Source organism: Macaca mulatta, chromosome 10 (genome assembly GCF_049350105.2).
Source record: "Macaca mulatta isolate MMU2019108-1 chromosome 10, T2T-MMU8v2.0, whole genome shotgun sequence".
NCBI classification, from domain to species: domain Eukaryota; kingdom Metazoa; phylum Chordata; class Mammalia; order Primates; family Cercopithecidae; genus Macaca; species Macaca mulatta.
The window spans coordinates 26,842,705-26,866,374 of NC_133415.1; the positions used below are offsets into that span (position 1 = coordinate 26,842,705).

A 23,670-nucleotide genomic window follows, 5' to 3' on the forward strand; every position below is an offset into this window, starting at 1 on the left:
ATGAAACCCTCACGGCCTCTTCTACATATGGTGGCATCCTCCCAGATTCTGACTAGAATGATGGAGTCCAGCAACAAGTATAAACTGGGTGGATTTAGGGTTCTAAAGAGCCTTTTCATCCAGAAAACATGGCGTAAAAGATGTGGCCTCTGCCTGGGGAGACCCTAAAGGAGTCCTGGGGCTCATACTTCTTTTAATTCCCACAAGAAGGTTGACATCTGGGTCCCTCGCAAGAGGCAAATAGTAAGTTCTGTATATGGAGACTTAGGTGCCCTGCAAAGGAGAGGGGAGGCTAGGGTCTCAGCTGGTCACTGAGACACCCATGCCCCGTGCCGTGGCTTCCCAACTCTACCTGTCCTCCTCCAGCCAACATCTGCCCTTACCCTCCTAACCCCTGGACCAGGGGACCCAGAGCTGGAGCTTGATGAGAAACCTGCTCACAAATCAGCCTGGAGCTGCAGTTCTGAGTGCCCAGGTGCACAGGGCTGTGATCCAGGGCCTTTGGGAGGAGAATGTCAGTGGGACACTGCGGCGCACAAGGGTCTGTACAGCCCTGCTGTGTGGCCAGGTCTGCCCCCTCCGGGACAGCACTGATGGCTTGGGGAAGGGTGGGGCTGTCCTCTACACAGGCAGCAACAGTCCAGGGACCCAGAACCACGCAAGTGTGCCCTGGAGGGTTGTGTGGGAGAAGGCCAGGCCTCTGACTCAGCTGTCCACTCCATTACCAGCACCATCACCTCCATTTTGTTCACCTGGCCCCTTGAAAACACTTCAGTTTGCTATCAGCCCCCGCAAAGGTCATCTTTCCGGATAAAGCTGGCCTTCAGGAACTTCGCCTGGCCTGGACTGGGCATGGAGGACCATCAGGAACTTGTCCTAGGCCAGTTGGTGCTTCCGGAGCCCAACGAGGCCAAGCCAGATGGTGAGGTGGCTTGCAGTCTGGAAGACTTTCCGGGGGTGGTGTTGTGGGGTTACAATTCCCTTACATTCCATCCGGTCATTTCTGTGCTTGGAAAGCCCAGTGAAAAGTGACTGGTGTCATGACCTTTTCTCCTTTTCCAGATCCTGCTCCACTTCCTGGGCAACACGTATTAACAATGCCGGCCCTGGAGCCAGCACCACCACTGCTGGCGGACCTGGGGCCTGCTCTGGAACCAGAGTCAGGGGCAGTCCTGGGTGCACCAGGAAATCTATATTCAGCACCAGGACCAGCACCAGGGGAAGGGTCCCCTCCAGCGACACTGCTGGAGCCACAGTCCGCCTCAGAGTCCCCCACTCCCTCTTCTGGGACTGTGAAGAACCAATCCCTTGAGGAGATGCCTGACATCACGACCTTCCCTCCCAGGCTGCTGGCAGAGCAGCTGACCCTCACGGATGCGGTGAGCACCTGGGTTTTGCAGGCAGTGCCTCTGGCACTAGGTGTCTCAGACCAGCCTCTACCCGAGGAGTGGCCAATGCCCTGGGACGAATGTCATCCCCACTTCTTACCGAACATGGGATCTGGATGAGTTTCCTCACGCAGAAGCCTTCCCTGACTGCATGTGGACAGCAGAGATGGCACGTCGCCTGTGCTAGCTCCACAGAGTGTGGAGACCGAATGACAGGGGATGGACAGAAAGCAGGACAGGGCAGGTGCTCACCGAGGGGCAGGCAGGGCCATGGGTCACTCATCCAGCTGCTCAGGAGCCTCACGACCCTTAATTAGGTGCCTGATGCATACTAGATTCTATGGGAGACACCCAAACAGAGCCCATAGTTGCAGCTGCCACAAGGAAAGTGCACCGGTATGGAGAGAAGGAGTACAGGGCTGACTGGGATGGGAGGAAGACGAGGCCTCAGGATGGACAGGCCTGAGTCACCTTCTAGTTCTTGGGAGTGCGGATGGCTTCGGAGAAAATGTCACTCTCCCTTCCCACTCTTGTTGGATTCTGGGCCATGATGCACTTAGGGCCCTCCGTGGGTAGAAAATCAAACCCAGGGACTCCCACATGTCTAGAGCCCATTTTAAAGCTTTCTGAACTCCAGATCGGTTCCTGCCAGAGACCATGGATGACTGTGAGCTCAGTCCCTGCCTGGGACTGTGGGTGACTCTGAGCTGGGGTGTGCTCTGTCCATGACACTCTCCTCCTCCCCCAAAGGAGCTGTTCAAGAAGGTGGAGCTCTACGAATGCTTGGGCTCCATCTGGGGCCAACGAGCTAAGGAGGGGAATGAGCACGTGGCACCCACAGTTCATGCGACCATCACACACTTCAACAGGCTCACCAACTGCGTCACCACCTCCTGCCTCGGGAACCATGGCATGAGGGCCCGGGACAGGGCCAGGGTGGTGGAGCACTGGATCAAGGTGGCCAGGGTAAGCCATGGTTGGGCCTGAGAATTTCCTCTTTAAAAATGGGGAACTGCCTCTTCTCCTCCATCGGCTTTCAGGATTGGCATCTGTATGTCTGGCTTCAGCCCCGGACATCACCTAGCCTCTTCTTGTCACAGACCTCAACTCCCATGTCCCAGTGGTGGCTGCTCACTTCTGACCTGGGATCTTCCTTGGGTTGAACTAAAATCCTCCTAGATGAGTGACATTCACTCGGCCCCAGGTGTGCCCTCCTGAGGCTCCCTGGGCCTCTGCTTCGTCCAGGCAGGGAGATCTCAGCACAGCGGGCTGAGGCTGAAGTGGGCCAGGCTCCACTGTGGAACTCACAGCTCACTCTTCCCTCTCCAGGAGTGCCTAAGCCTCAACAACTTCTCCTCAGTGCACGCCATCGTCTCTGCTCTGTGCAGCAAACCAATATATCGGCTACACAAGACATGGGCAGCAGTGTCCAGGTGAGGAGGGTTCCCTCCACGGGAGCACCAGGGTTGACCTAGGGACCCACAGGTCTCCCCATGTGCCTTCAACCACTCTGAAAGGTTCTTGGAGACCAGGGACACTGGAGGCAGGGATGGCCTGGTGGGTGTGGTCACTAAGCTGCCTTGGACTACTAAGCAAGGATTTCCAACTCAGGACTAAGGATTTTTAACCATCAGGAACAGACTGCAGCCAACTGGAGGCTTTCAGGTGTTTGTACCCAGCAGTGGAACTGTGTCCAGCTGGAAGCTAACTGTGAACACGCAGGGGCTCATGTGAAGTGGAGATGGGCCAGGGGAGGAGCATGACGGGTCCCACCCTGGTCCTCTGGAGCCCTTGTCATCAGAGGACCCTATTGGAAACTCTCACCCACGAAGTTGGGATTCTCTGGGTTTTCAAACAAAAGGGATTGGATTGGAACTCACAAACCTCTCCGCTTATCCCCAAATTTGCTTTTCTTTCTTTCCTCTGCCCATAGCAAAAGCACAAAACATCTAAAACAACTCTGCAAAAAAGACACTGCAGTGAAGAGGGACCTGCTGATCAAGGTACACTGGAGTCTGGGAGATGCAGGAGAAGTGTTTAAGGGTCAGAGGAAAGACTGAGTTTGGAAGGGCATTGGACCTAGTGTGGAGTGGTTATTTTCTTTTGACTTACCTACTAAAAGGGGACTTGAAAAATTCCCTCCATGCCTACCTTGGGCGAACAGAAGGAGGTGTGTGTGGGTCCACAGGCACGTGGGGGCACGGCGGCAGGAAGCCCTGGAAATGGGATGTGGCAATGGCTGCTGGGCTGCTGAGCAGGGGTGATGAGCTGCAGCATTAGCAGGGCTCTGGTTCCCGTGCTTGTCAGTGCTGCTGGCATGGAGCTTCCTCCAGGCTGGGGGGTGGTCATGGTAGGTGAGACTTTGCTTCTTCCTCAAACTGGAAAGCAATTCCTCAGGAAGCCAGGCCTCTGTGGCTGCTTCTGTCTGCAGCGCATCTCCAAAGGCAGTGGCCTCTGCCCACACTGGGGGAGAGGGGGAACAACAACAGGGGAAGCTCATGTGCCAGGGAGTCCAGTGGACCGCCCAGCTTTGGGTACCAATGGGCATACTCGGGACAGATGTATGTGTTTCCTGGGACTCCCTGCTCTGCCCTTTGCAGACACCCGAAAATGGTCATGTCACAGGATTCTCACCAGTTAGCAGTGACACATGCTCATGACAAGTATCTGGGGGATTCGTGCATTCCTAGGGGATCCTCCCTGACCAGATCTCAGAATATTCCATGCAAACGGGAAGACAACTTGTCACCCCACCCAGGATTCTGGAAATTCCCGCCATGTCAGTCAGAGATGGCACCGCAGGAGGCCACTTCCTGAGTGGAGGAAGAGAGTTCTGTGCACGGAACTCCCCTGGGGGATCATTGGCGAGGCAAAACCTTTGGCATGGCTCAAACCCAATTTGTGTGGCAGAGACTCCAGTGGGGCTCAGATAGGCAGGTGCCACTTAACCAGGTCTCCTAAAACACCCTGTCCCTTTCCCATCACGACTGTGCCTGGCTGGAGACCTAGATACTCAGAGACTCCAGAGAACACGACCCTGATGGGTAGTGGTGCTGGGATACTGGGAGAAGGCAGCGGGACAGAGCTTCCAGGATGGGGAGGAGGCACCTTCTCTTTCAGGTCCCTGGGCAGTCACTGTCCACTCTGGGTCTCTGTTTCCTCATCTGGAAAATGAAGGGATGCTGAGCCTGTAGTGCAGCCCTACAGGATGGAAATGAGGTTCAAAAAAAGAAAATAATTTGCTAGTGCTCATGCCTGGTTCTTCCTCAGAGGGATGAGAGGGAGAACAATGGCAACAGGAAACAGTACTCAGGAGGCCCTGTGAGGTAGCTGTGGTTTTCATTGCTCTTTAGAGAAGAGGAAACAGTCTCAGCGAGGCCCGGCTGCATGAGTGGGTGACACACACAGGGAGTGTGGAGCTGGGCCAGTGGTATGAGCACTAAGCCAGGTGACTCATGCCAGTCCCTGGGGATCCAAGTGTGTGGTGGCTGGGGTGTAACTGGGGGAAGGGAGGAGAGCCTCACTGTCTCCATCACTGGCACCTGGCAGGCGGGGAGCTTTAAGGTGACCACCCAGGAGAGGAACCCCCAGAGAGCCCAGATGAAGCTGCGGAGGCAGAATAAGGTGAGTGAGCCTTTGGCGTGGAGAGGCCGCAGGGGATCAGAGGACAGGGCTCCCTCCCTGCCAGCTGGAGGCCTCCATGTGAAGACCGCAAGGACTTACTCTCCAGTCCTGTCCTCCTGTGGACACTGGGCCTGGAAAACCTCCATTTGAGAGACCAGAGCAAGGATCTGGGAAAGCTGGACTCAGAGCGGATGTGGGGAAGTGTAAGGCTGGGATCACATGCCCTTGTGAATTGTTAAAATCCCACCATACAGGTAACTAGGAGTGCTTGCTAGACTTGGGGGTCAGGTGGGATGGAGGAGGCAGAGAATTGGGAAAGGCAGTGGAGGGTCTTTGGCTGTTCCAACAGGGAGACCTGAAGAGGGGAGTTCTGGGAGACAGGGGCTGGTGGGACTTCATGAGACAGGACCTTGGGCAGGTACCTGAGGGCCAATACTCATCATCACTACACCTCCCCCCTCCCACCCCTCCTTGGCACAGGGAGTGGTCCCCTTCCTGGGGGATTTTCTGACTGAGTTACACAGATTGGATACGGCCATCCCAGACGATCTGGATGTGAGTGAGCCTGGGGCAGGCTGTTGGGAACCAGGATCCTGAGGGAGGAGAGGGTCTTGGACGGAGCCCTTAGATCTCAGCCCTTGCCAAACCTCCTCTCCTGAGAGCCTCACAGCTGCTCCTGTGGGTGGGGGTGTCAGGCCCATCTCATTACCTCTGACTGATAAGAGGCTCCATAGCAGCCACCAGTCCCTATTCCCGAGTGGTGAAGCTGCAGAGCTGCCTGACTGCAAACCTGCTGAGGTGTGGGCTGAGCTGCACTTAGCCTTTCCCTAGAGTAGTCCTGTAACAGGCCAGTGAAACTGAGCCTCTCCAAGGGCAGGCAGTTCCAGGGTCACTGAGCGCTTTCTTTCTATGAGAGATCTCAGTTTCCCTGTCTGTTATCACAGAGGGTTGGGGCAGAAAGTCCCTGAGCCTCAGCTCCTATGCCCCTGCTCTAGAGCCCGGAGCCTGGGGCACATCCAAGTCCTGTCATGTGCACATCCCCTGACTCTGGTGGCCCTGGCAGTTGTGCAGCATGGGAAGGGGTGGGGTGGGGCTGGTTGTGGGCCAGGGACCTTTCTGATGGACTCTGTCTGCCTTCCAGGGCAACAGCAACAAGAGGAGAAAGGTGAGCAGCTGGGACATTCACATTGGAGGAGGGTGGGGATGTGGACCTCACAGTCCACCCTGGGCAGGACACTCCCTGGCTCCGTCCTCTACATCTTAGAAAGTTACTGGGAGGGGTTGACACACACAGAAGGAGGAGACCTATCCCAGTGGAGAAAGTGGGAAATGGAATGGAATCAAAGACCAGTTCCTGCGGGAGGGGCTTTTTACATCCAACTCTGAAAACAGGCTGGGGGCTGCATGGGGCCCCCTCAAAAAACTGCCCCAGGGATCAGCCCCTTTTCCCTGCCTACCAAAAGTGCTCTCAGCATCTTCCACCCAGGCCCTGTCAGCAACCTCTCCTCTGTCTCTAGGAGGTCCGAGTTCTGCAGGAAATGCAGCTGCTCCAAGTGGCTGCCATGAATTACAGGCTTCGGCCTCTTGAGAAATTTGTCACCTATTTCCCAAGAATGAAGCAGCTCAGTGAAAAGGAGAGGTGAGGGCCTAGGGGATGGGCAGAGGGTGGGAGAAGGCTCTCCATTTTTTTTTTTTTTTTCCAACATGGTCTGGCTCTGTCGCCCAGGCTGCACTGCAGTGTCACCATCTCTGCTCACTGCAACGTCTGCCTTCTGGGCTCAAGCCCTTCCTCAGCCTCTCAAGCAGCTGGGACTACTGCGGTACACCATGTCCCAGGACGTGGCACAGCATGTGCAGACACCATGTCCTGTTGTTCTGCTGCTGTTGTTCTGGTACAGATGGGGTTTCACGATGTTGTCCAGGCTGGTCTCAAACTCATGGCCTCAAGCAATCCATCCACCTCAGTCTCCCAAAGTACTGACATTACAGATGTCAGCCACCCCACATGGCCTAGAGAAGGCTCTCCCTGTGGCAAGCTGCAGAGAGCCTATGGCCATGACTCCACGGCCAGCATCAAGCCCTGTTGCATGGGGACCGCTGGGGACCCAGGATTCCAGCTGGGTAGGCACTGAGAGGGGACCTGATGTGTGGCTCATGGTGGCCTCACAGCTGCCTCACTGTCCTGTAGCTACAAGCTGTCCTGCCAGCTGGAGCCCGAATCACAGTAGGCCAGTAACATCCTGCAGTGGCTGGGACCCCACCGGGATGCTGGTCAGAACACCAGCTCTGCATCATCCTTCACCTAGACCGTGACACCAGGGAACCACATCTAGGTAGCTGGCAGCTCAGCTGCATCTGGACCCTGCTCTTCGCGTAACACCAGCTGCTCCTGCTGGTCAGGATCAGGCCATGGGACTTTTCCCAGGCAGGCGGGAGACCATTTTATGTTTATTTTCTTTAGTGTATAAGTAAGGCTTTTTTTCTTAACTTTTTAAAATAAAAATTTAAAACACTATTCAAAATGTTCTATAGTTGTTGGAATGAGAAAAGTAACCGCAGTGCAGTAACCGTATACCAATCTTCAGGATTCATAGTCCAGTATGTCAAATTGAGGCTATTGCTGAACAAGTCATGCAACAGCGTTTATGTTACACATGCCAACCATTTAATGCTTTCCTTCTCTGTTCTAATTAATTATTATTAACTCTGTTTAAGGAAAACAAAAAACACAACAAAGCAAAACCCTTAAAAATCAGAGCATGTTACCCAATCTACCACACTTGCTCTACTGACCAGCAACTCTCAAATTTAAATTCTAGTTAAATTTGAGTTCCACTGGGTTACTCTACTTTCTTGAAGTTTAAATATTTAATGAATCACTTATATATTTACTGAAGGGCTGGAGATGGGAGGTATTTCAGCAATCGGTAGTGCTTGCCTTCTCCCGAAGTCCTGGGCAGAAGGGAGCTGGCCATCAGTCTCCATGAAATACAGATAAACTTTTTCCACTATGGATCTTCCCAGACTTTCTGACACCTCTCCTCTAACTGAGTATCAAGGAAGGAGAGAATCATTTGAGCCCAGAATCGAAAAGGATGTCCCACGGCTTAATTTGAACACAACCCCCAGTGTGTTATATCAGAGAAAAAACAAGCCAAAGAAGTCAACATTTCAGGGTCTGAAACATGTAATACCCCCAAATCAACACCAAATAAACACCTAAACCCAATCCTGGAGCCGCAAAGCTCCTATAAGAAAAGTGGGAGTCTGTATCTCAGCAAAACTTGTATCTCTGCACGCAGTTTGCAAAAAAGAAAGAAAACAAGAGCAAAAATTATCTATGGCAAGAATCCCTTAGACCATGCAATTGATTTGGTAATACTTTTTCTTATTTTTTGTTCTTTTTGGATGGGACACAAAAATCACTGCTAACAAACATGAATACAAACACATGGGACTATACATCATTTCAGAGCTTACGCATGGGGAAGAGGAACAATAAACCATTAAAGAAACCATCCTACAGATTGAGAGAAAGTTCAGCAGAATCTTACCTGTGAAAGGGGTTGTTATCTAACATGCATGAGAAACTAACACTACTCTAACTGGGAAAATGAACAAAACCTAATACCCAAGCTAAAACTGGGCAAAGATCCTGAACAGGCACATCTGAAAAGAAAACATGAAATTCACTGACAGGTCAAAGAGAAGCTGCTCAACTTCGCTAATCCTCACACAAATGTCTAAGTACAAACCACGCTCAGAAGTGTCTCACTCTAATTAGAACGAAACTTACCAAAAACAACAGAAAACCCATACGTTCACAGGCAGTGGCCAATGCAGAACAGCAGAAAAAGACACTTTTATACACTATGGGTGGCAATGTACATTACTATACACATGAAGTGAAACAGTTGAAGGTGTTTTAAACATTTTACAACTATCCGTTCACCTAGCAATCCCACCACTGGTTATACACAGAAACCACATAGAATCTGTTACGTTGAGGAGGTATCGGCCTTCCTATGGCGACTGAAGCACTATTCACAATAGCGAAGGTATTCAATCCACCTACCTGTTCATGCACAGATGAAGGGATAAAGAAACTGCAGTACACAATGGAATCCTCTTCAGCCATAGAAATTCATGAAACCATGTCATCTGCAGCAACGTGCAGAACTCTGGAGGACATGACCCTCAACGAAATGAGTCAGGCAGAGAAAGCCACACGGCATGATTTCATGCATGTGAGAATGAGATCAACTTCCTCTCTAAACGACTTTATCCCCTAGAAGTAGAAAGTTCCACAGTGGTGAAGAGAGGCTGTGGGTTGGGGAATCCTGGCAGGGACTGGGAAAGGGACACAACGTTACACTCAGATGACAGGAATAAATTTAGCTACTCTACTCCACAGCAGGTGTCCAGAGTCAACAGTATCCTACCATATTTTCCAAAAAAGACTGAAAAGAAAATAACTACACAAGGTAATAGAGATAGTCAATACCTTGCTTTCATCATTACACAAGGTACATATGCATGGATCAAAATGTCCTACTCTACTCTTTAATTGTAAATCTTTACTATAGAGCAAATTGGTTTTAAGCACATAGAAAGAAACAATGCTGAAGTATATGTGAGACCAGGAAATTCCCACATCTAATACACTAAAGAGCCACCACACAACACAAGAAATTACCAACAGAGTAGACAGACAACATACAGGATGAGAGAAAATGTTCCCGAACTATGCATCTGACCAAGGCCTAATATCCAGAATCTACCTGAAAGACCTTACAGAAATCAATTAGCAAAACCCCCCAAATAACTCATCAATAGGCACCGGATATAAACACACACTTCTCAAAAGATAATGTAAAAGCAAGCAACGAATGTGAAAACATGCTAAACCTAATTATCAGAGAAATATACATCAAAAGCACAATGAGCTATCATCTCACACTGGTCAGAATGGCAATTACACAGTTAAAAAAAAAAAAAGGGACACGGACAAGGCAGCAGAGAAAGGGGACACTGGTCCACTTTTGGTGAAAATGCAAAGTAGTTCAGACACCATAGAAAACACTTCAGAGATTGCTCAAAGAACTTAAACCAGAACTACCATCTGACACAGCAAGCCCACCACTGGGATATACACAAAGGAAAATAAATTCTTCTGTCCAAAACACACATGCACACAAACGGTCTTGGCGGCACTCTTTACAATGGCAAACACGTGAAATCAACCTAGGTATCCATCAACAGTGGATCAGAAAAGGAAAATGGGGTACATATATACCACAAAAAACTAGGCAGCTTTAAAAAAAAAAAAAAAGATGCAAATCATGTCCTTGGCAGCAACATGAAAGGAGCTGGAGGCCATTATCTAAAGAGAAATAAGGAAAAAACAGAACACCAAATGCCACATGTTCTCACTTGTAAGGTGGAGCTAACATTGAATACACCCTACCATAAAAGTGAAAACAACAGACACTGCTGACTATAAGACAACAAAGGAAGAAGGGATGGAGTATGGGCTATAGACCTACCTGGTGGATCCACCATTCCCTGCGTGATAAGCTCTCTGGGACCCCAAGTCTCAGTATCAGGCAATATACCAAAGGCAGCAACTAATCTGCCTTTGTACCTTTTAGTCTATAATAAACTATATTAGTCTATAATAAACGTAGAAATTATGTTAAAAAATACAAACTTAGGAGCTAAAACAATGAATGAAAAACACAAACTTATAATTATCCAAACAAGCTTTTATTGGCATAAACTAAGGAAGTGGTCAGAATGAGTAAACCAAATACTCAACCCCAATGTATATATAGTGAAATGTACACATTTTTCAAAAGAACACCAAAAAGGCACAATGGGCAAAAGACCGCCTGTTCAGTAGATGATTTTCAGCAAACTGAATATTCACATACAAAACACTGAAATAGGACCCTTATGTCATGCAAAACAAAAATCAATGCAAAATACATTAAAGACCTAAAACTGAATTCTGAAACCACTACAAGAAAACCCCTACAAGAAAACATACGGTGAGCACGTATTTTAGAAAACAAATCCATGCAAGTAGGCTGCTAAAGGTATTTAAAACACAGTAAAACAAAGCAAACACTCTAAGAAAACAACCATAGACAATGTAATGCTTTGCCATTTTCAAGGAAAAGCTGGGGACCCGGTTCCACAGAACAGTGGAACAGATTAGAAGACCTAGATATAAACCTGCACACCTGAAACCATCTGATATTTGAAAAAAAATCAACAAAAATAAGCAATGGAGAAAGGACTGCCTATCAGTAAGTGGTGCTGGGATAAGTGGCTAGCTAGATGCAGAAGAAATAACACTAGGCCCCTGTGTCTCACCATGTACAGAAAGTAACTCAAAATGAATCAAAGATTGAAATGCCAAACCCCAGGCCGGGAGCGGTGGCTCATGCCTGGAATCCAAGCACTCTGGGAGGCCGAGGCGGGCAGATGACTAGAGTTCAGAGAGTTCGAGACCACACTGGCTGACATGGTGAAACCCTGTCTCTACTGAAAAAACAAAACTTAGCTGTAAATGGTGGCACATGCCTGTACTCCCAGCTACTCAGGAGACTGAGGCAGGAGAATCACTTCAACCCGGAAGGTGGAGGGTACAGTGAGCCGAGATCGCTCCATTGCATTCCAGCCTGTACAACAGAGCGAGACTCAGTCTCTAAATAGATAAATACATAAAAATTCAAGGCCTGAAACTATGAGAAAATCCTGCGTGAGAATCTAGCAAATACCCTTCTCAACAGAGGCTTTGGCAAAGCATTTAAATGTCAACTCCCCAAGAGCAATTACTGATAAATGGGACCTAATACACAGAAAAGCAGCTGCAGAGAACAAGAAACAACCAAAAGAGTCAACACACAGCCTATAGAATGAGGGAAAATATTCCACAACTACGCATGTGAAAAACATCTAATATCCAGGATTTATCGTAAAGACCTTCAACAAATAAAATCAGAAAAAAAAACCCAAATTATAAATGGGCAAGGGACACGAACACACACTTAAAAGGAGGTGTACCAGTAACCAATGAGAATGAAAAGATGCTCAATCTCACTGATCATCAGATAAATGCACATCAAAACATACTGCGATACTACGTCACACTAGTCAGAATGGCAATTATGACACACAGTCCACAACAACAGAGGCTGGTGGGGCAGATGAGCAAAGAAATGCAGGTTCACTGTAGGGGGAAATGGAAACTAGTTCAGACACCCTGGAGAGCAGTGTGGACATTTCTGAAAGAACTTAAAAGAGAATAACCACCCAATGCTGCAACCCCACTCCTAAGGATCTACCCAAAGGAAAACCCTTCCAGTGAAAACACGCATGCACTCGTATGTTCACGGAAGTACTACTTGCAATGGTAAAGACATGGAATCAGCCTGGGTGCCCATCAGCAGTGGATCAGAGAAAGGAAATGTGGTACATACACACTACGGAACACTACACAGCCATAAAAAACAAATCCATGCCCTTACCAGAAACCTGGACAGAGCCGTAGGCCATTATGCCAAAAGGCAAGAACAAAAAACCACAATTTTCAAAACAGCTACAAAGGTCAGTTGTGAATATTCTCTCCACAGAGAAATCAGAAGTCTGGAGCTCACAGAGATGCCAGACACTGCGACTTCATGATGATGCTACATTTACACAGATCAAACTGTGCCTTGCAGTCGCTGGTTATACACACAGACGATACGACAATGAAACTGCTGTCCCAGTTTGGTAACATTCATTCTCACCAGAGACAGATGCTATCTCAGTGTGGTTTTGATTGACTTCTCATGAGGATCAATAATGTTGATTCAGAATCTTTAACCTGTGCATCCATCTCAGGTCTTCAGGTCCTTTGCCCAGTCTTACACAACAAATTGAAACAAGTTCAAAATAACTTGGCAAACATCACTAACCACAAGCAAAATGTAAATCAAAACCACACTTAGACACCATCTCATTCTAATTGGAATGAGTGTTACAAAAGAAGACAAAAAACATTGAAAGAAAGGGAAATGCTGGTGTGTTTCCAGAGAGAGAGAGAGACTCTTCTCCACAGTTCGTGAGAAGGTTAAACTAGCACACACGATACAGAAACCACTTGGAGGTTCCTCCAAACCTTAAAAGACTCCAACTACCACTTCAACCAGCAATTCTACTACTAGGAATACACTCAAAGTCATTGAAATCAGGACACCAAAGATAGATCTACCCACCCATGTGGATTCCAGCACTGTTCCCAAGAGCCAGTGTAAGCATCAACCTACCTGCTTATCCACAGACGAAGGGAGAAAGAAGCTGCTCCACATGTACACACCGGGATACTCTTCAGACAGAAAACCACAATGACATCATATCGTGGGGAACCACAGGGTTGCACCTGGAGGAGATGATGGTAAATTAAATGAGCAAAGGGGGAGAGAAACAAACCTTGAGTCATCTCACACATGCAGAAGCTGAGAAACTGTATCAAAGACTTCATGAGCACAATATTGGTTTCCAGGGATTGGGGGAAAAGATGGGTAATGGGCAGGGATTGTAAAAGGGTACAAAGTTACACATAAATGAGAAGAAGAAAATTCTGTTGTTCTATTCCACTGCAGGGTGACCAGGGTTAACAGTATCGGCACATCACTTTCAAAGCAGCTTGACAGGAGAAACTGAAGGTTCTCAGCATAAAGGAATAAACAATCGGAAAAGGTAACAGAAACACTAAGTACCCTGATTTCATCATTCCACAATGTATGCATGGACCATAACGCCCCACTCTACCCTCTCATTGTATTGTTCCTTTACAATGCAACACATTTGATGAAAGAAATAGAAATACATGCTGCTAACATTCATGCGGGACCATGAAGTGCCCCGTGTTTCATCCTCCGCAATCCTGAGACATCCAGACTACATTGGACACATCACATTTCCTGATTTCAAATTTCATGGAAAAGCTAGGGACCCACTTCCACACAGAGCAGTGGAACACAAGAGAGGACCAAGAAGTAAAACCACACATTGAAAACTATCTGATCCAACACAGAATCCACCAAAGTAAGCAAAGGGAAAAGGACACCCTATTCAATCAACGGTGTTGAAATAAGCAGCTAGCCATGTGCAGCAGAATAACACCAGGCCCCTACCTCTCACCAGACACAAAGAGGAACTCAAGATGAATAAAACATATAAACATAAAAACTCAAACTATTAAAATCCTACTAGAAAACTTGTGAAATATCCTTCTCCACATAGGCTTTGGCAAAGCATTTAGATGGCTAAGTCCTGAAGAGCAATGGCAACAAAAACAAACAAAAATTGACAAGTCAGAGTAAATAACTGAAAGAGCTGCTGCACAGCAAGAGAGACTACAACAGAGTAAACAGACAGCGTACAGAATGGGAGAATATGTTCCCAAACTGTGCATCTGACCAACGTCTAATATGCAGAATTTACAAGGCCCTTCAACAAGTCAACCAGGAGAATAAACAGAAAAAGAATATCCCATTAATATACGGGCAAGGGACGTGAACACACACTTCTCAAAATTCGATGTACAAGCAACCAACAAATAGGAAAACAAGCTCAAACTCACTCATTATCAGACAGCTGCCAATCAAAAGCATGACGAGATGCCATCCCACGCGGGTGACAATGGTGAGGACCACGCAGGCGAAGAACACACGCTGGCCAGTCAACCGAGGAAAGGAAACGCTGGTATGTTTTGGTGGGGATGAAAACTAGTACAGACACTGGTGAAAGCAGATCGGGGATTTCTCAAAGAAATGAAAACAGAACTACCATCTCACCCAGCAAGCCCACTCCTGTGCATCTACCCAAAGGAAAATCAACCCTTCTATCCAAAAGACACAGGCACTCGTATGTTCATGGCAGTATTATTCACAGTGTCAAAGACATGGAATCAACCTAGCCATCAACAGTGGATGAGAGGCAGGCACAGTGGCTCAGACCTGTAATTCTAGCACTTTGGGAAGCTGAGGCAGGAGGATCGCTTCAGTCCAGAATTTGAGACCAGTCTGAGCAAAATGGTGAAATCCCATGTCTCTGATAATACAAAAATAAGCAGGATGTGGTGGCGGGCACCTATAGGCCTATCTAATCCGGAGGCTGAGGTGAGAGGATCACCTGAGAACAGAAGGTGGAAACTGCAGATGACTGTCATAAGTGAACTAAGGCCCCAAAAGAAAACCAAATGCCACATGTTCTCACTTATAAGCAGGAGCTAAACTGTGAATGGACTCAAACATAAAGAAGAGAACAACAGACACCTGGAATGACCACCAGACCAATAAAAACACAGGGGAGAGGGAGCGTGTGCTAAAGACCCACCCTGTGGGCCCTCTGCTCACTGCCTGGGTTACGGGGTTGTTGGGACCCCTAATCTCAGCATGATGCAATCAACAGATGTAACTAACTTGCATGTGTACCCTTTAAACGATAACAATAAGAGTAGAATGCATTAAAAGAAAAATCCACAGTTACAACCATAGACAATGCAAGGCTTGGTTCCGTGTGTGTGCGCACGCGCTCATGCACGCGCACGCACATTCGTGTGTTTCATGGAACTGGGGTGTTGAACACAAAAATCACTGCTAACATATGCAACTATAGCCATATGAGACTCGGGACACTTTGCAACTTCTACACGGAAAAGAAAACAATGAAACAAATAAAAAAAGGCATCCTACGCACTTGGAGAAACTATAAAATATCCTACCCCTGAAAGAGGTTGTTATCTAACACGTACAATAAACTAGTATGACTAAGTGAAAAACAACAACGACAACAACAAATATCCAAGGTAAAAGGATCTAAACAGACCTGAGTGAAAAGAAGGCAGGAAACTGACTCACAGGTGACAATTTCTCAATATCGCTAATCCTCACAAAAATGTGAATCAAAACCATACTTGGCTACCATCAAATTCCACCTAGAATGAGTATTACAAAAGACAAAAATCAACATTGTTGAAGGCAATGGTCAGTGTAGACTTGTAAAAAAAAAAAAAATCTTCTACACTCTTTGTGGAATGAAAATTACCATACACACTACAAAAAACTTTTGGAAATTCCTTAAAAAAGTAAAAGATAGGCCAGGCACGATGGCTCACACCTGTAATCTCAGCACTTCGGGAGGCTGAGGCAGGTGGATCACCTGAGGTCAGGAGTTTGAGACCAGCCTCACCAACATGGTGAAATCCCATCTCTACTAAAAATACAAAAATTAGCTAGACGTGGTGGTGGGTGCCTGTATTCCCAGCCACTTGGGAGGCTGAGGCAGCAGAATCGCTTGAACACAGGAGGCAGAGGTTGCACTGAACCGAAATTGCGCCACTGCACTCCAGCCTGGGTGACAAGAGCAACACTCCGTCTTTTAAAAAAAAAAAAAAAAGGTAAAAGTACAACCATTATGCCAGCTAACAATCCCAACACTGGGTACATGTTTAGAGAAGATGAAATCCCTGTGTTAATCTGCCTTTTCACGTGCCCTGAAGCCCTAGTCACAATAGCCAAGATGCGGAATCAACCTACCTGTCTATCCACAGATGAAGGGATAAAGGAACCACAGTACATGTATAGAAGGAAACACACATCAGCTGTAACACTTCAGGAAATCATGTCATCTGCAACCACTTGGAGAAACCTGGAAGACAATTAGGTGAAATGAAACGAGTCTGCCAGGGAGAGACCCACGCTGCATGACATCAGGTATACGGAATCCAAAAAACATTGTCTCCTAGAAGCAGAACTTCCAACAGAGGTCACTAGAGGCTGGGGAGAGCAGGGAGCCTCGGCAGGGATTGGTAACAGGTACAGAGTGACGCTCTGATATGAGGAATCCATTCTGGTGTTCTATTGCACAGCAGGGTGACTAGGGTCAACAGAATCTAGAAAAATTTTTGAAAATCAGCTGGAAAATACGGTTCTGAATATTCTCTCCACAGAGAAATAATAATGATGGAAGGTCACAGAGATGCCAGATATGATGATTTGATCATGATACTACATATACATATGTCAAAATGTCCCTTGCACCCTTGGGTTGTGTGTGTGTGTATACACACACACACACACACACTCTCTCTCTCTCTCTCTATAGAAACAAAACTGCCATCAAACGTTGGTAGTATTCATTCTAACTGGAATGAGATGAAATCTTGAGTGGGATTTTCACTTACGCTTTTGTGTGAATCAGCGATGGTGAGTATCTTCTCTTTGACCTGTGCATCAACCTCATGTCTTCAGGTCCTCTGCCCAGTACTACACAACAAATTAAAACAAATTCAGAATAACGTAACAAGTACCACTTATCATACACACACAAAAATCAAAAACACACTCAAGATTCCATCTCACTCTACATGCAACGGATGCTACAAGAAAAATGGTGAAACACATTAAAACACAAAACAAGGTGTGGATTTCCAGAGGAGGAACCTGTCTCCACAGTTGGTGGGAAATGGTCAACTAGTATGCACACTAAAGAAACCACCTGGATGTACCTTGAATTCCTAAAACTACAACTACCGTTTTCTCCAGTAATTCTATTCCTAGGTACATATGCAGAGCACATGATCAGGACATGGAAGAGATGATCTGTCACCTCAGGTGGAATTCAGCCCTATGCACAAAAGCCAAGACAAGCAATCAGCCTCCCTGTCCATCCACAAATGAAGGGATGAAGAATCTCTAGTACACAGACACAATGGAATATTTCTGGGCCATCAACATTCATGGAATCCTATCATTTCCATGATAGGATTGCACCTGGAGTGCAACATGACGACACCTGCAGATATTCTGTTCAATCAAATCAGAAAGGCAGACAAAGACCAAGCCTGCATGTTCTCACTCATGTGGGAGCTGAAAAATGCAACTCACTGAAGGTGAAAGTATAGCAGTGGTCACTACAGACTAGGTGGAGGAGATGACATTAAGGATTGGCAACAGGTACACAGAGAGTTACAGGAGAGGAATACATTCTGGTATTCCAGTCCAAAGCAGGGCGATGACACTTAACAACATGGTCGTGCCGTTTTCAAAACAGCTACCAAGGAGGATAGTGAATATTCACACATCAAAGATATCAAACCTATACCTGGTCACAAGCCTGGGAAACTCCCTGATTTTATCCATACTCAAGGTATACAAACAAGTATCACAATGTCCCAATGCACCCCTAATTCTGGACATGAAGTATGAAACAAATGTTTAAAGGAATGTGAAGGATACACAGCTAAAATTTCACATGGAACTACCAAACACCCACAGATCCTGAATATGCAAAGCAATCCTAGGGAATACAAGCTCAATTGGAGGCCTCACACTCCCCAATTTCAAATTACATGTAAAACCTCCACTCACCAAAGACTACAGTAGTGGCATAAAAATGAATCCATGAACCTAGGGACATAAGAGAACCTAAACGCACGCCTGTATGCAGTCAACACATTTTCTTCAAAGGAACGCCTAGAAGATGCAATGAGGCTGGGTGCTGTGCTTCACACCTGTACTCCCAGCACTTTGGGAGACCAAGTCGGGCAGATCACTTGAGGTCAGGAGTTTCAGACTAGCTTGGCGAAAATGGTGAAATCCCATCTCTAGTAAAAATACAAAAAATACTAGTCAGGTGTGGTGGCGCACAGCAGCAATCCCAGCCACTTGGGAAGATGAGGCAGGAGAATCGCTCGAAGCAAGGAGGCAGGTGTTGCAGAGAGCTGAGACCTCGCCACTGCACTCCAGCGTGGGCGACAGCATGAGTGGGACTGTGCTCCGAAGGGAAAAAAGATGAGATGAGGAGTCAGCAGTCTGTTCAATTGAGCAGTCTGAAATGACTGGATAGCCACATCCAAAACAATGAAATAAGACCTTGATGTTATACAATAACAAACATAAACTCAAAATACATTAAATACTAAACACAAGATGTAAAAGCATAAAACTGCTACATGAAAACACAGAGTGAGCTTATGTTTAGGAAATCCTGAATCTAAGCTCGCAGGATGTAAAAGCAAACAACAGAAAAAAACAAAAACAGGAAAAAAAAACACTTCCAACAATGAAAGTTAAAAATCCTGGTATCTGGGAAAACAAGGCAGTGGTGTGGCAAGAAGGGAGCTCCAGGCACAGGAACCTGCAGCTTGAGAGGGGAAGGGACCTGCCCAAAGCCACTCGGCAAGACAGTGACCCATGACACCAGGAAGGCTGTGCAAACCACCTCCTGCAACTGGCATCTCATTGCAGACACACCCCACTGTCAGGTCCAGAAAGCTGACCACACTGAGTTCCAGAAATCACCCAGAAAGCCTCATGCCCTGAGTGGGCCATGGTGAGGGCCATGGCGGGGCAGAGCAGGGTGGTGGGCGCATGGGGGCCTGATATCTTCAACTGCAGTCATGAGGCTGACAATGAGCGAGCAATATGGATGGGTCCAGATGCAAGCCGTGCCTGGCCCATACTCCAGAACTGCTGGAACAACATCTCAGGGACCCCTGGGAGCCAGAAACCCAATAATTATCCAGGACGTTTTGTGTCCCCTGGTGTCTTGCACCAAGGAGACACTTGGTAAACTGGCTAAATGAAACTGACTTCTAATCCAAGCAGCATAGCATTTGAAGCAATATTAGGATCACAGAATCTTAACTGCTTGGTCTCTGATCTTCCAGCATCCCAGAAAGGTCAGCTTAACATACCTTCCCCAGTGGGGAGCTCACTACCTTCAAAGACAGCGGGACTGTAGTTAGTTGGCGAGTTCTTCCAAACCTTAAGTGCGAATTTGCCTCTTTGTAACACCTGCTGCAGGTGGGCCTGACCTCAGATCCTGCCCACTGTCTAAGGCCACAGAGCAGAGAAGCAGGGGCCACCCCAGATCCTGTACCTGGCCACAGCTTCTCTGAGCCACAAAGACCACACTGAAGGGATTTTGGAAGGAAGACTTCAGCTCAACGAAAGAGCTGGTGTCACTCAGTTGTGATGGAGGGAGGTCAGCACAGGCCAACTGTGGGCATGGCAGAGCTCCTGTGCCCCCAGAGCATGGCCAACACTCCCAGTGCCATTTGCAGCATTTATTATTCCAGCACCCACCTTTCATGTGACGACACAGACTGGAGCACGGTCAAGTGCGTGGGTCCTTCAGAATTGTCAGCTTGTGAATGCCTGGGATCACCCAGCCACAGGGCTGGCCTGGCACTTGGTGGACCAAGTCCAACTATCAAACCCAGAGGCAGGATGGCAGAGGCATGGGCCCTAGAGTCTCTGGGTTCAAACAGCCTCAGCCACTGACAGTGTAGGTATCACTGCAGCCTTTCCCTTCCTGGCCTCAGTCTCCTACCTGAAGAGCAGGGATAACTAGAACAGTTGCTGGGAGGATTCCCTGAAATGGCCACGCGCAGACTGTAGGAGGCACCTGCTACTTTCGAGGCCTCACAGGGTCTCGCCAGGCTCTGACACCGGGCTGTAGGAGCTTCTCTCCTTTCCTGATGAGCAGCTCAGAGCAGGGGCCCAAAGGGCGACCTTCCTGGCCACCCTGTCCTCCCTGCCCAAGGCATCCTCCACAGGTAGGATTTATCACATCACCTCCTAATTATCTGCAGTGCCTCAAAACTCCAAGGAGAGGCCGGGGGTGGAAGGAGACTGTCCATGCCTCAGCCCCAACGCTATCCTACAGCCTGGTCTCCAGGAGAGCCAACCCGCTCCTGTCTCAAGGCCTCCCTGGTGATGCCCAAGACCACCTGTTCACACACAGCCCCCCGTGACTTCACTGATGCCAAAACTGCCCAGCACTTTACACGCATGCCATGCTCTCATCTGGACTTTTGGGGACCTCCCCCTGACTCGTAGCAGCACCTTCCCAACCTCCCTCGCTTCTTGGATGCTGGGCTCAGGAATGCTCTCGCTGATGAGTCTGCGCCCTGCATCCTTACTGGTCCTGTCCAACTGCTCCTGCCTCTATACCCCACTCCCAGCCTCACCTGACCCCCAGTCCCCAGGGTCCACCCCTCTCACCTGGAGACTCCCAATCACAGGTCTCAACCCCCCTGCTGTTTCCCTACTACAGCCCTGGCAATCCGCATGCAAATCTGAGCACACCCCTCCCCCACTGCAAAAAAAAAACAAAAAACAAAAACACTCCGGAGGCCCCCCTTATCCTACCCTGCTGATGCGCACGTTGTTTTTTGTTTTGTGGTTTTTTTGAATGGGTCAGCTGGATATGAACCATCCTTTCCTGTTGCTCCTTCCTGGTCTTTGGGACTTTACACTGACTCCACTGTCATGGAGGCATTCTTCAGACACCAATCGCAGTGCCACCTCCTCCTCAAGCCCTCCAGCACTGCATCCCACTCTGCAGGCCGGCTGCTACTGCTGCCTCCTCCACAGTATCCACAGTGCCCAGCAATCTTCACTGAATGGATGGATGCCAGCTGTCAGGTGGCTAGCTGTTTTTAGTAATACACATCTTCTAGGACTTTACACTGAATCTACCTAGCCACCTGACAGCTGGCAACACTAATCTTGTAATCTCAGAACTATGGGAGGAGAAGGTGGGTGGATCACTTAAAACCAGGAGTTTAAGACCAGCCTGGGCAACATAGTGAGACCCTGTCTTTAATTTTTTTAATTTTTTTTAAAGGCCAAAGAAGACAGGATTTGGGGAGCTTCATGTGGAGGCTGACAGGAAGGGATCAAGAACTCATCCATGGCCAGGCCCACTGGCTCATGCCTATAATGCCAACACTTCGGGAGGGTGAGGTGGGTGAATGGCTTGAGCCCAGGAGTTCACCACCGGACTGGGAAATATAGACAGACCCCACCTCTACCAAAAAAAAAAAAAAAAAATTAGCTGGGCGTGGTGGCACATGCTTGTGGTCCTAGCTACTTGGGAGGCTGAGGGGGACGATCACTTGAGCACAGGAGGCAAAGGCTGCAGTGAGCTCAGATAGTGCCACTGAACTCCAGCCTAGGGAACAACAAAAAAACCCAACTCATTCACGTGTCCAACTCTACCAGGACAAAAACTTCTGTACTTGGGAGTCTTCCAGTCTTCACCTTATATTATCTCTTCATCTGACTGTTTATTTGTAGCCTTTATTTATCTAGTTTTTTGTGATCCGCCCATCTCAGCTTCCCAAACTGCTGGGATTACAGGTGTGAGCCACTGGGTCCGGCCTGTTTTTTAAAAATAATATTTTATTATTTAAAACAACCCTTCATTGAGGTATAATTGAAACACAATAAAGTGGACATTCCAAGCATTACTGGATTTAAGTGTGCAATATGATACATTCTGCCACATGTATACATCCATGAAGCCACTATCACAATCAAGATAGTAAACGTACCTGTCACCCCCAATGTTTCCTCATGCCTCTTGGTAATCCCTCCCTCCTGTCTCTCCCTGCCCGCCACCATCCAAAAGCAACTGTTGATGTACTTTGTTTCCATAGTTTGCATTTTATAGATTTTGGGATATGTAAAATATACTTTTGTGTGTGTGTGTGTGTGTGTGTGTGTGGTGGAGTCTCACTCTGTCACCTACACCGGGGTAGAGTCTCAGCTCACTGCAACCTCCACCTCCAAGACTGTAGCTCTTCTCATGCTTCAGCCTCCTAGGTACCTGGGACTACAGGCCCATGCCACCCTACCCAGCTAGTTTTTGTATCTTTAGTAGAGACGGGGTTTCACCGTGTTGGCCAGGTTAGTCTTAAACTCCTGACCTCAAGTTATCTGCCCACCTCAGCCTCCCAAAGTGCTGGGATTACAGGTGTGAGGCACCATGCCCGGCCAGAACTACTCTTTTCTAAATGGCTTTTCACTTAGCATAATTATTTTGAGACTCACTCACGTGTATCAGTAGTTCCTTTCTATTGCCGAGTACTCTGCAGGACGGTGTGCCACAATATATCCATTCATCTGCTGATGGACGTTTGAGTTGTTTCCAGTTTTGGGCTATTACAAATGAAGCTGCATATATTTCCTTTTCTCTTGGGTAAATACCTAGGAGTGGAATGCAGGGATCATATGGTAGATGCATTTTTTTGTTTGTTTTTTGTTTTGAGACGAAGTCTCGCTCTGTCACCCAGGCTGGAGTGCGGTGGCCAGATCTCAGCTCACTGCAAGCTCCGCCTCCCAGGTTTATGCCATTCTCCTGCCTCAGCCTCCAGAGTAGCTGAGACTATAGGCGCCCGCCACTTCGCCCGGCTAGTTTTTTTGTATTTTTTAGTAGAGACAGGTTTCACTGTGTTAGCCGGGATGGTCTCGATCTCCCGACCTTGTGATCCGCCCGTCTCGGCCTCCCAAAGTGCTGGAATTACAGGGTTGAGCCACCGCGCCGGCTGGTAGATGCATGTTTAATGTTTTAAGAAACTGTCAAACTGTTTTCCAAAGTGGTGTGCAGTTTTACATCCCCATCAGTAGTGTTTGGGAGTTCCTGTTGCTTTACATGTTCAATAGCTCATAGCATGGTCAGGTTTTTAAACATTAGCCATTCTTCTGTGTGTGTAGCAGTATCTCTGTGGCTTTAATTTGGCATTTCCCTAATGACTAATGATGTTGAACATCTTTTTGCGTGTGTCTTTGCCATCTGTACCTTAAGTATG

The 23,670-nt window shown here is 47.7% G+C and overlaps 1 protein-coding gene and 1 long non-coding RNA gene across 2 annotated transcripts; one reads left to right on the plus strand and one right to left on the minus strand.

The window, feature by feature from the left end:
• The first annotated feature begins 424 nt into the window (after nucleotides 1-424).
• LOC701774 (ral-GDS-related protein-like) lies at nucleotides 425-7,463 on the plus strand. Its single transcript, XM_077952222.1, has 11 exons — nucleotides 425-608; nucleotides 710-922; nucleotides 1,063-1,379; nucleotides 2,139-2,354; nucleotides 2,718-2,821; nucleotides 3,322-3,391; nucleotides 4,938-5,012; nucleotides 5,493-5,567; nucleotides 6,154-6,177; nucleotides 6,530-6,651; nucleotides 7,201-7,463. Exons 1-11 carry the CDS (start codon nucleotides 425-427, stop codon nucleotides 7,238-7,240), a joined length of 1,440 nt encoding a protein of 479 aa, XP_077808348.1. The 3' UTR covers nucleotides 7,241-7,463.
• Nucleotides 7,464-16,593: 9,130 nt separating this feature from the next.
• On the minus strand, nucleotides 16,594-23,403 carry LOC106995577 (uncharacterized). Its single transcript, XR_013399446.1, has 3 exons — nucleotides 22,917-23,403; nucleotides 17,254-17,335; nucleotides 16,594-16,718 (listed from the first exon to the last, which is right to left on the minus strand). It is a non-coding gene; the product is annotated as an uncharacterized LOC106995577 (long non-coding RNA).
• Between the last annotated feature and the right edge of the window lie 267 nt (nucleotides 23,404-23,670).

Coding starts and splice junctions, on each gene's coding strand:
- LOC701774 (XM_077952222.1), top strand. CDS start 425: ATGAGAAACCTGCTCACAAATCAGCCTGGAGCTGCAGTTCTGAGTGCC. Junction 1,380..2,138: donor AGCTGACCCTCACGGATGCG/GTGAGCACCTGG, acceptor CCTCCCCCAAAG/GAGCTGTTCAAGAAGGTGGA. Junction 5,568..6,153: donor CCATCCCAGACGATCTGGAT/GTGAGTGAGCCT, acceptor TCTGCCTTCCAG/GGCAACAGCAACAAGAGGAG.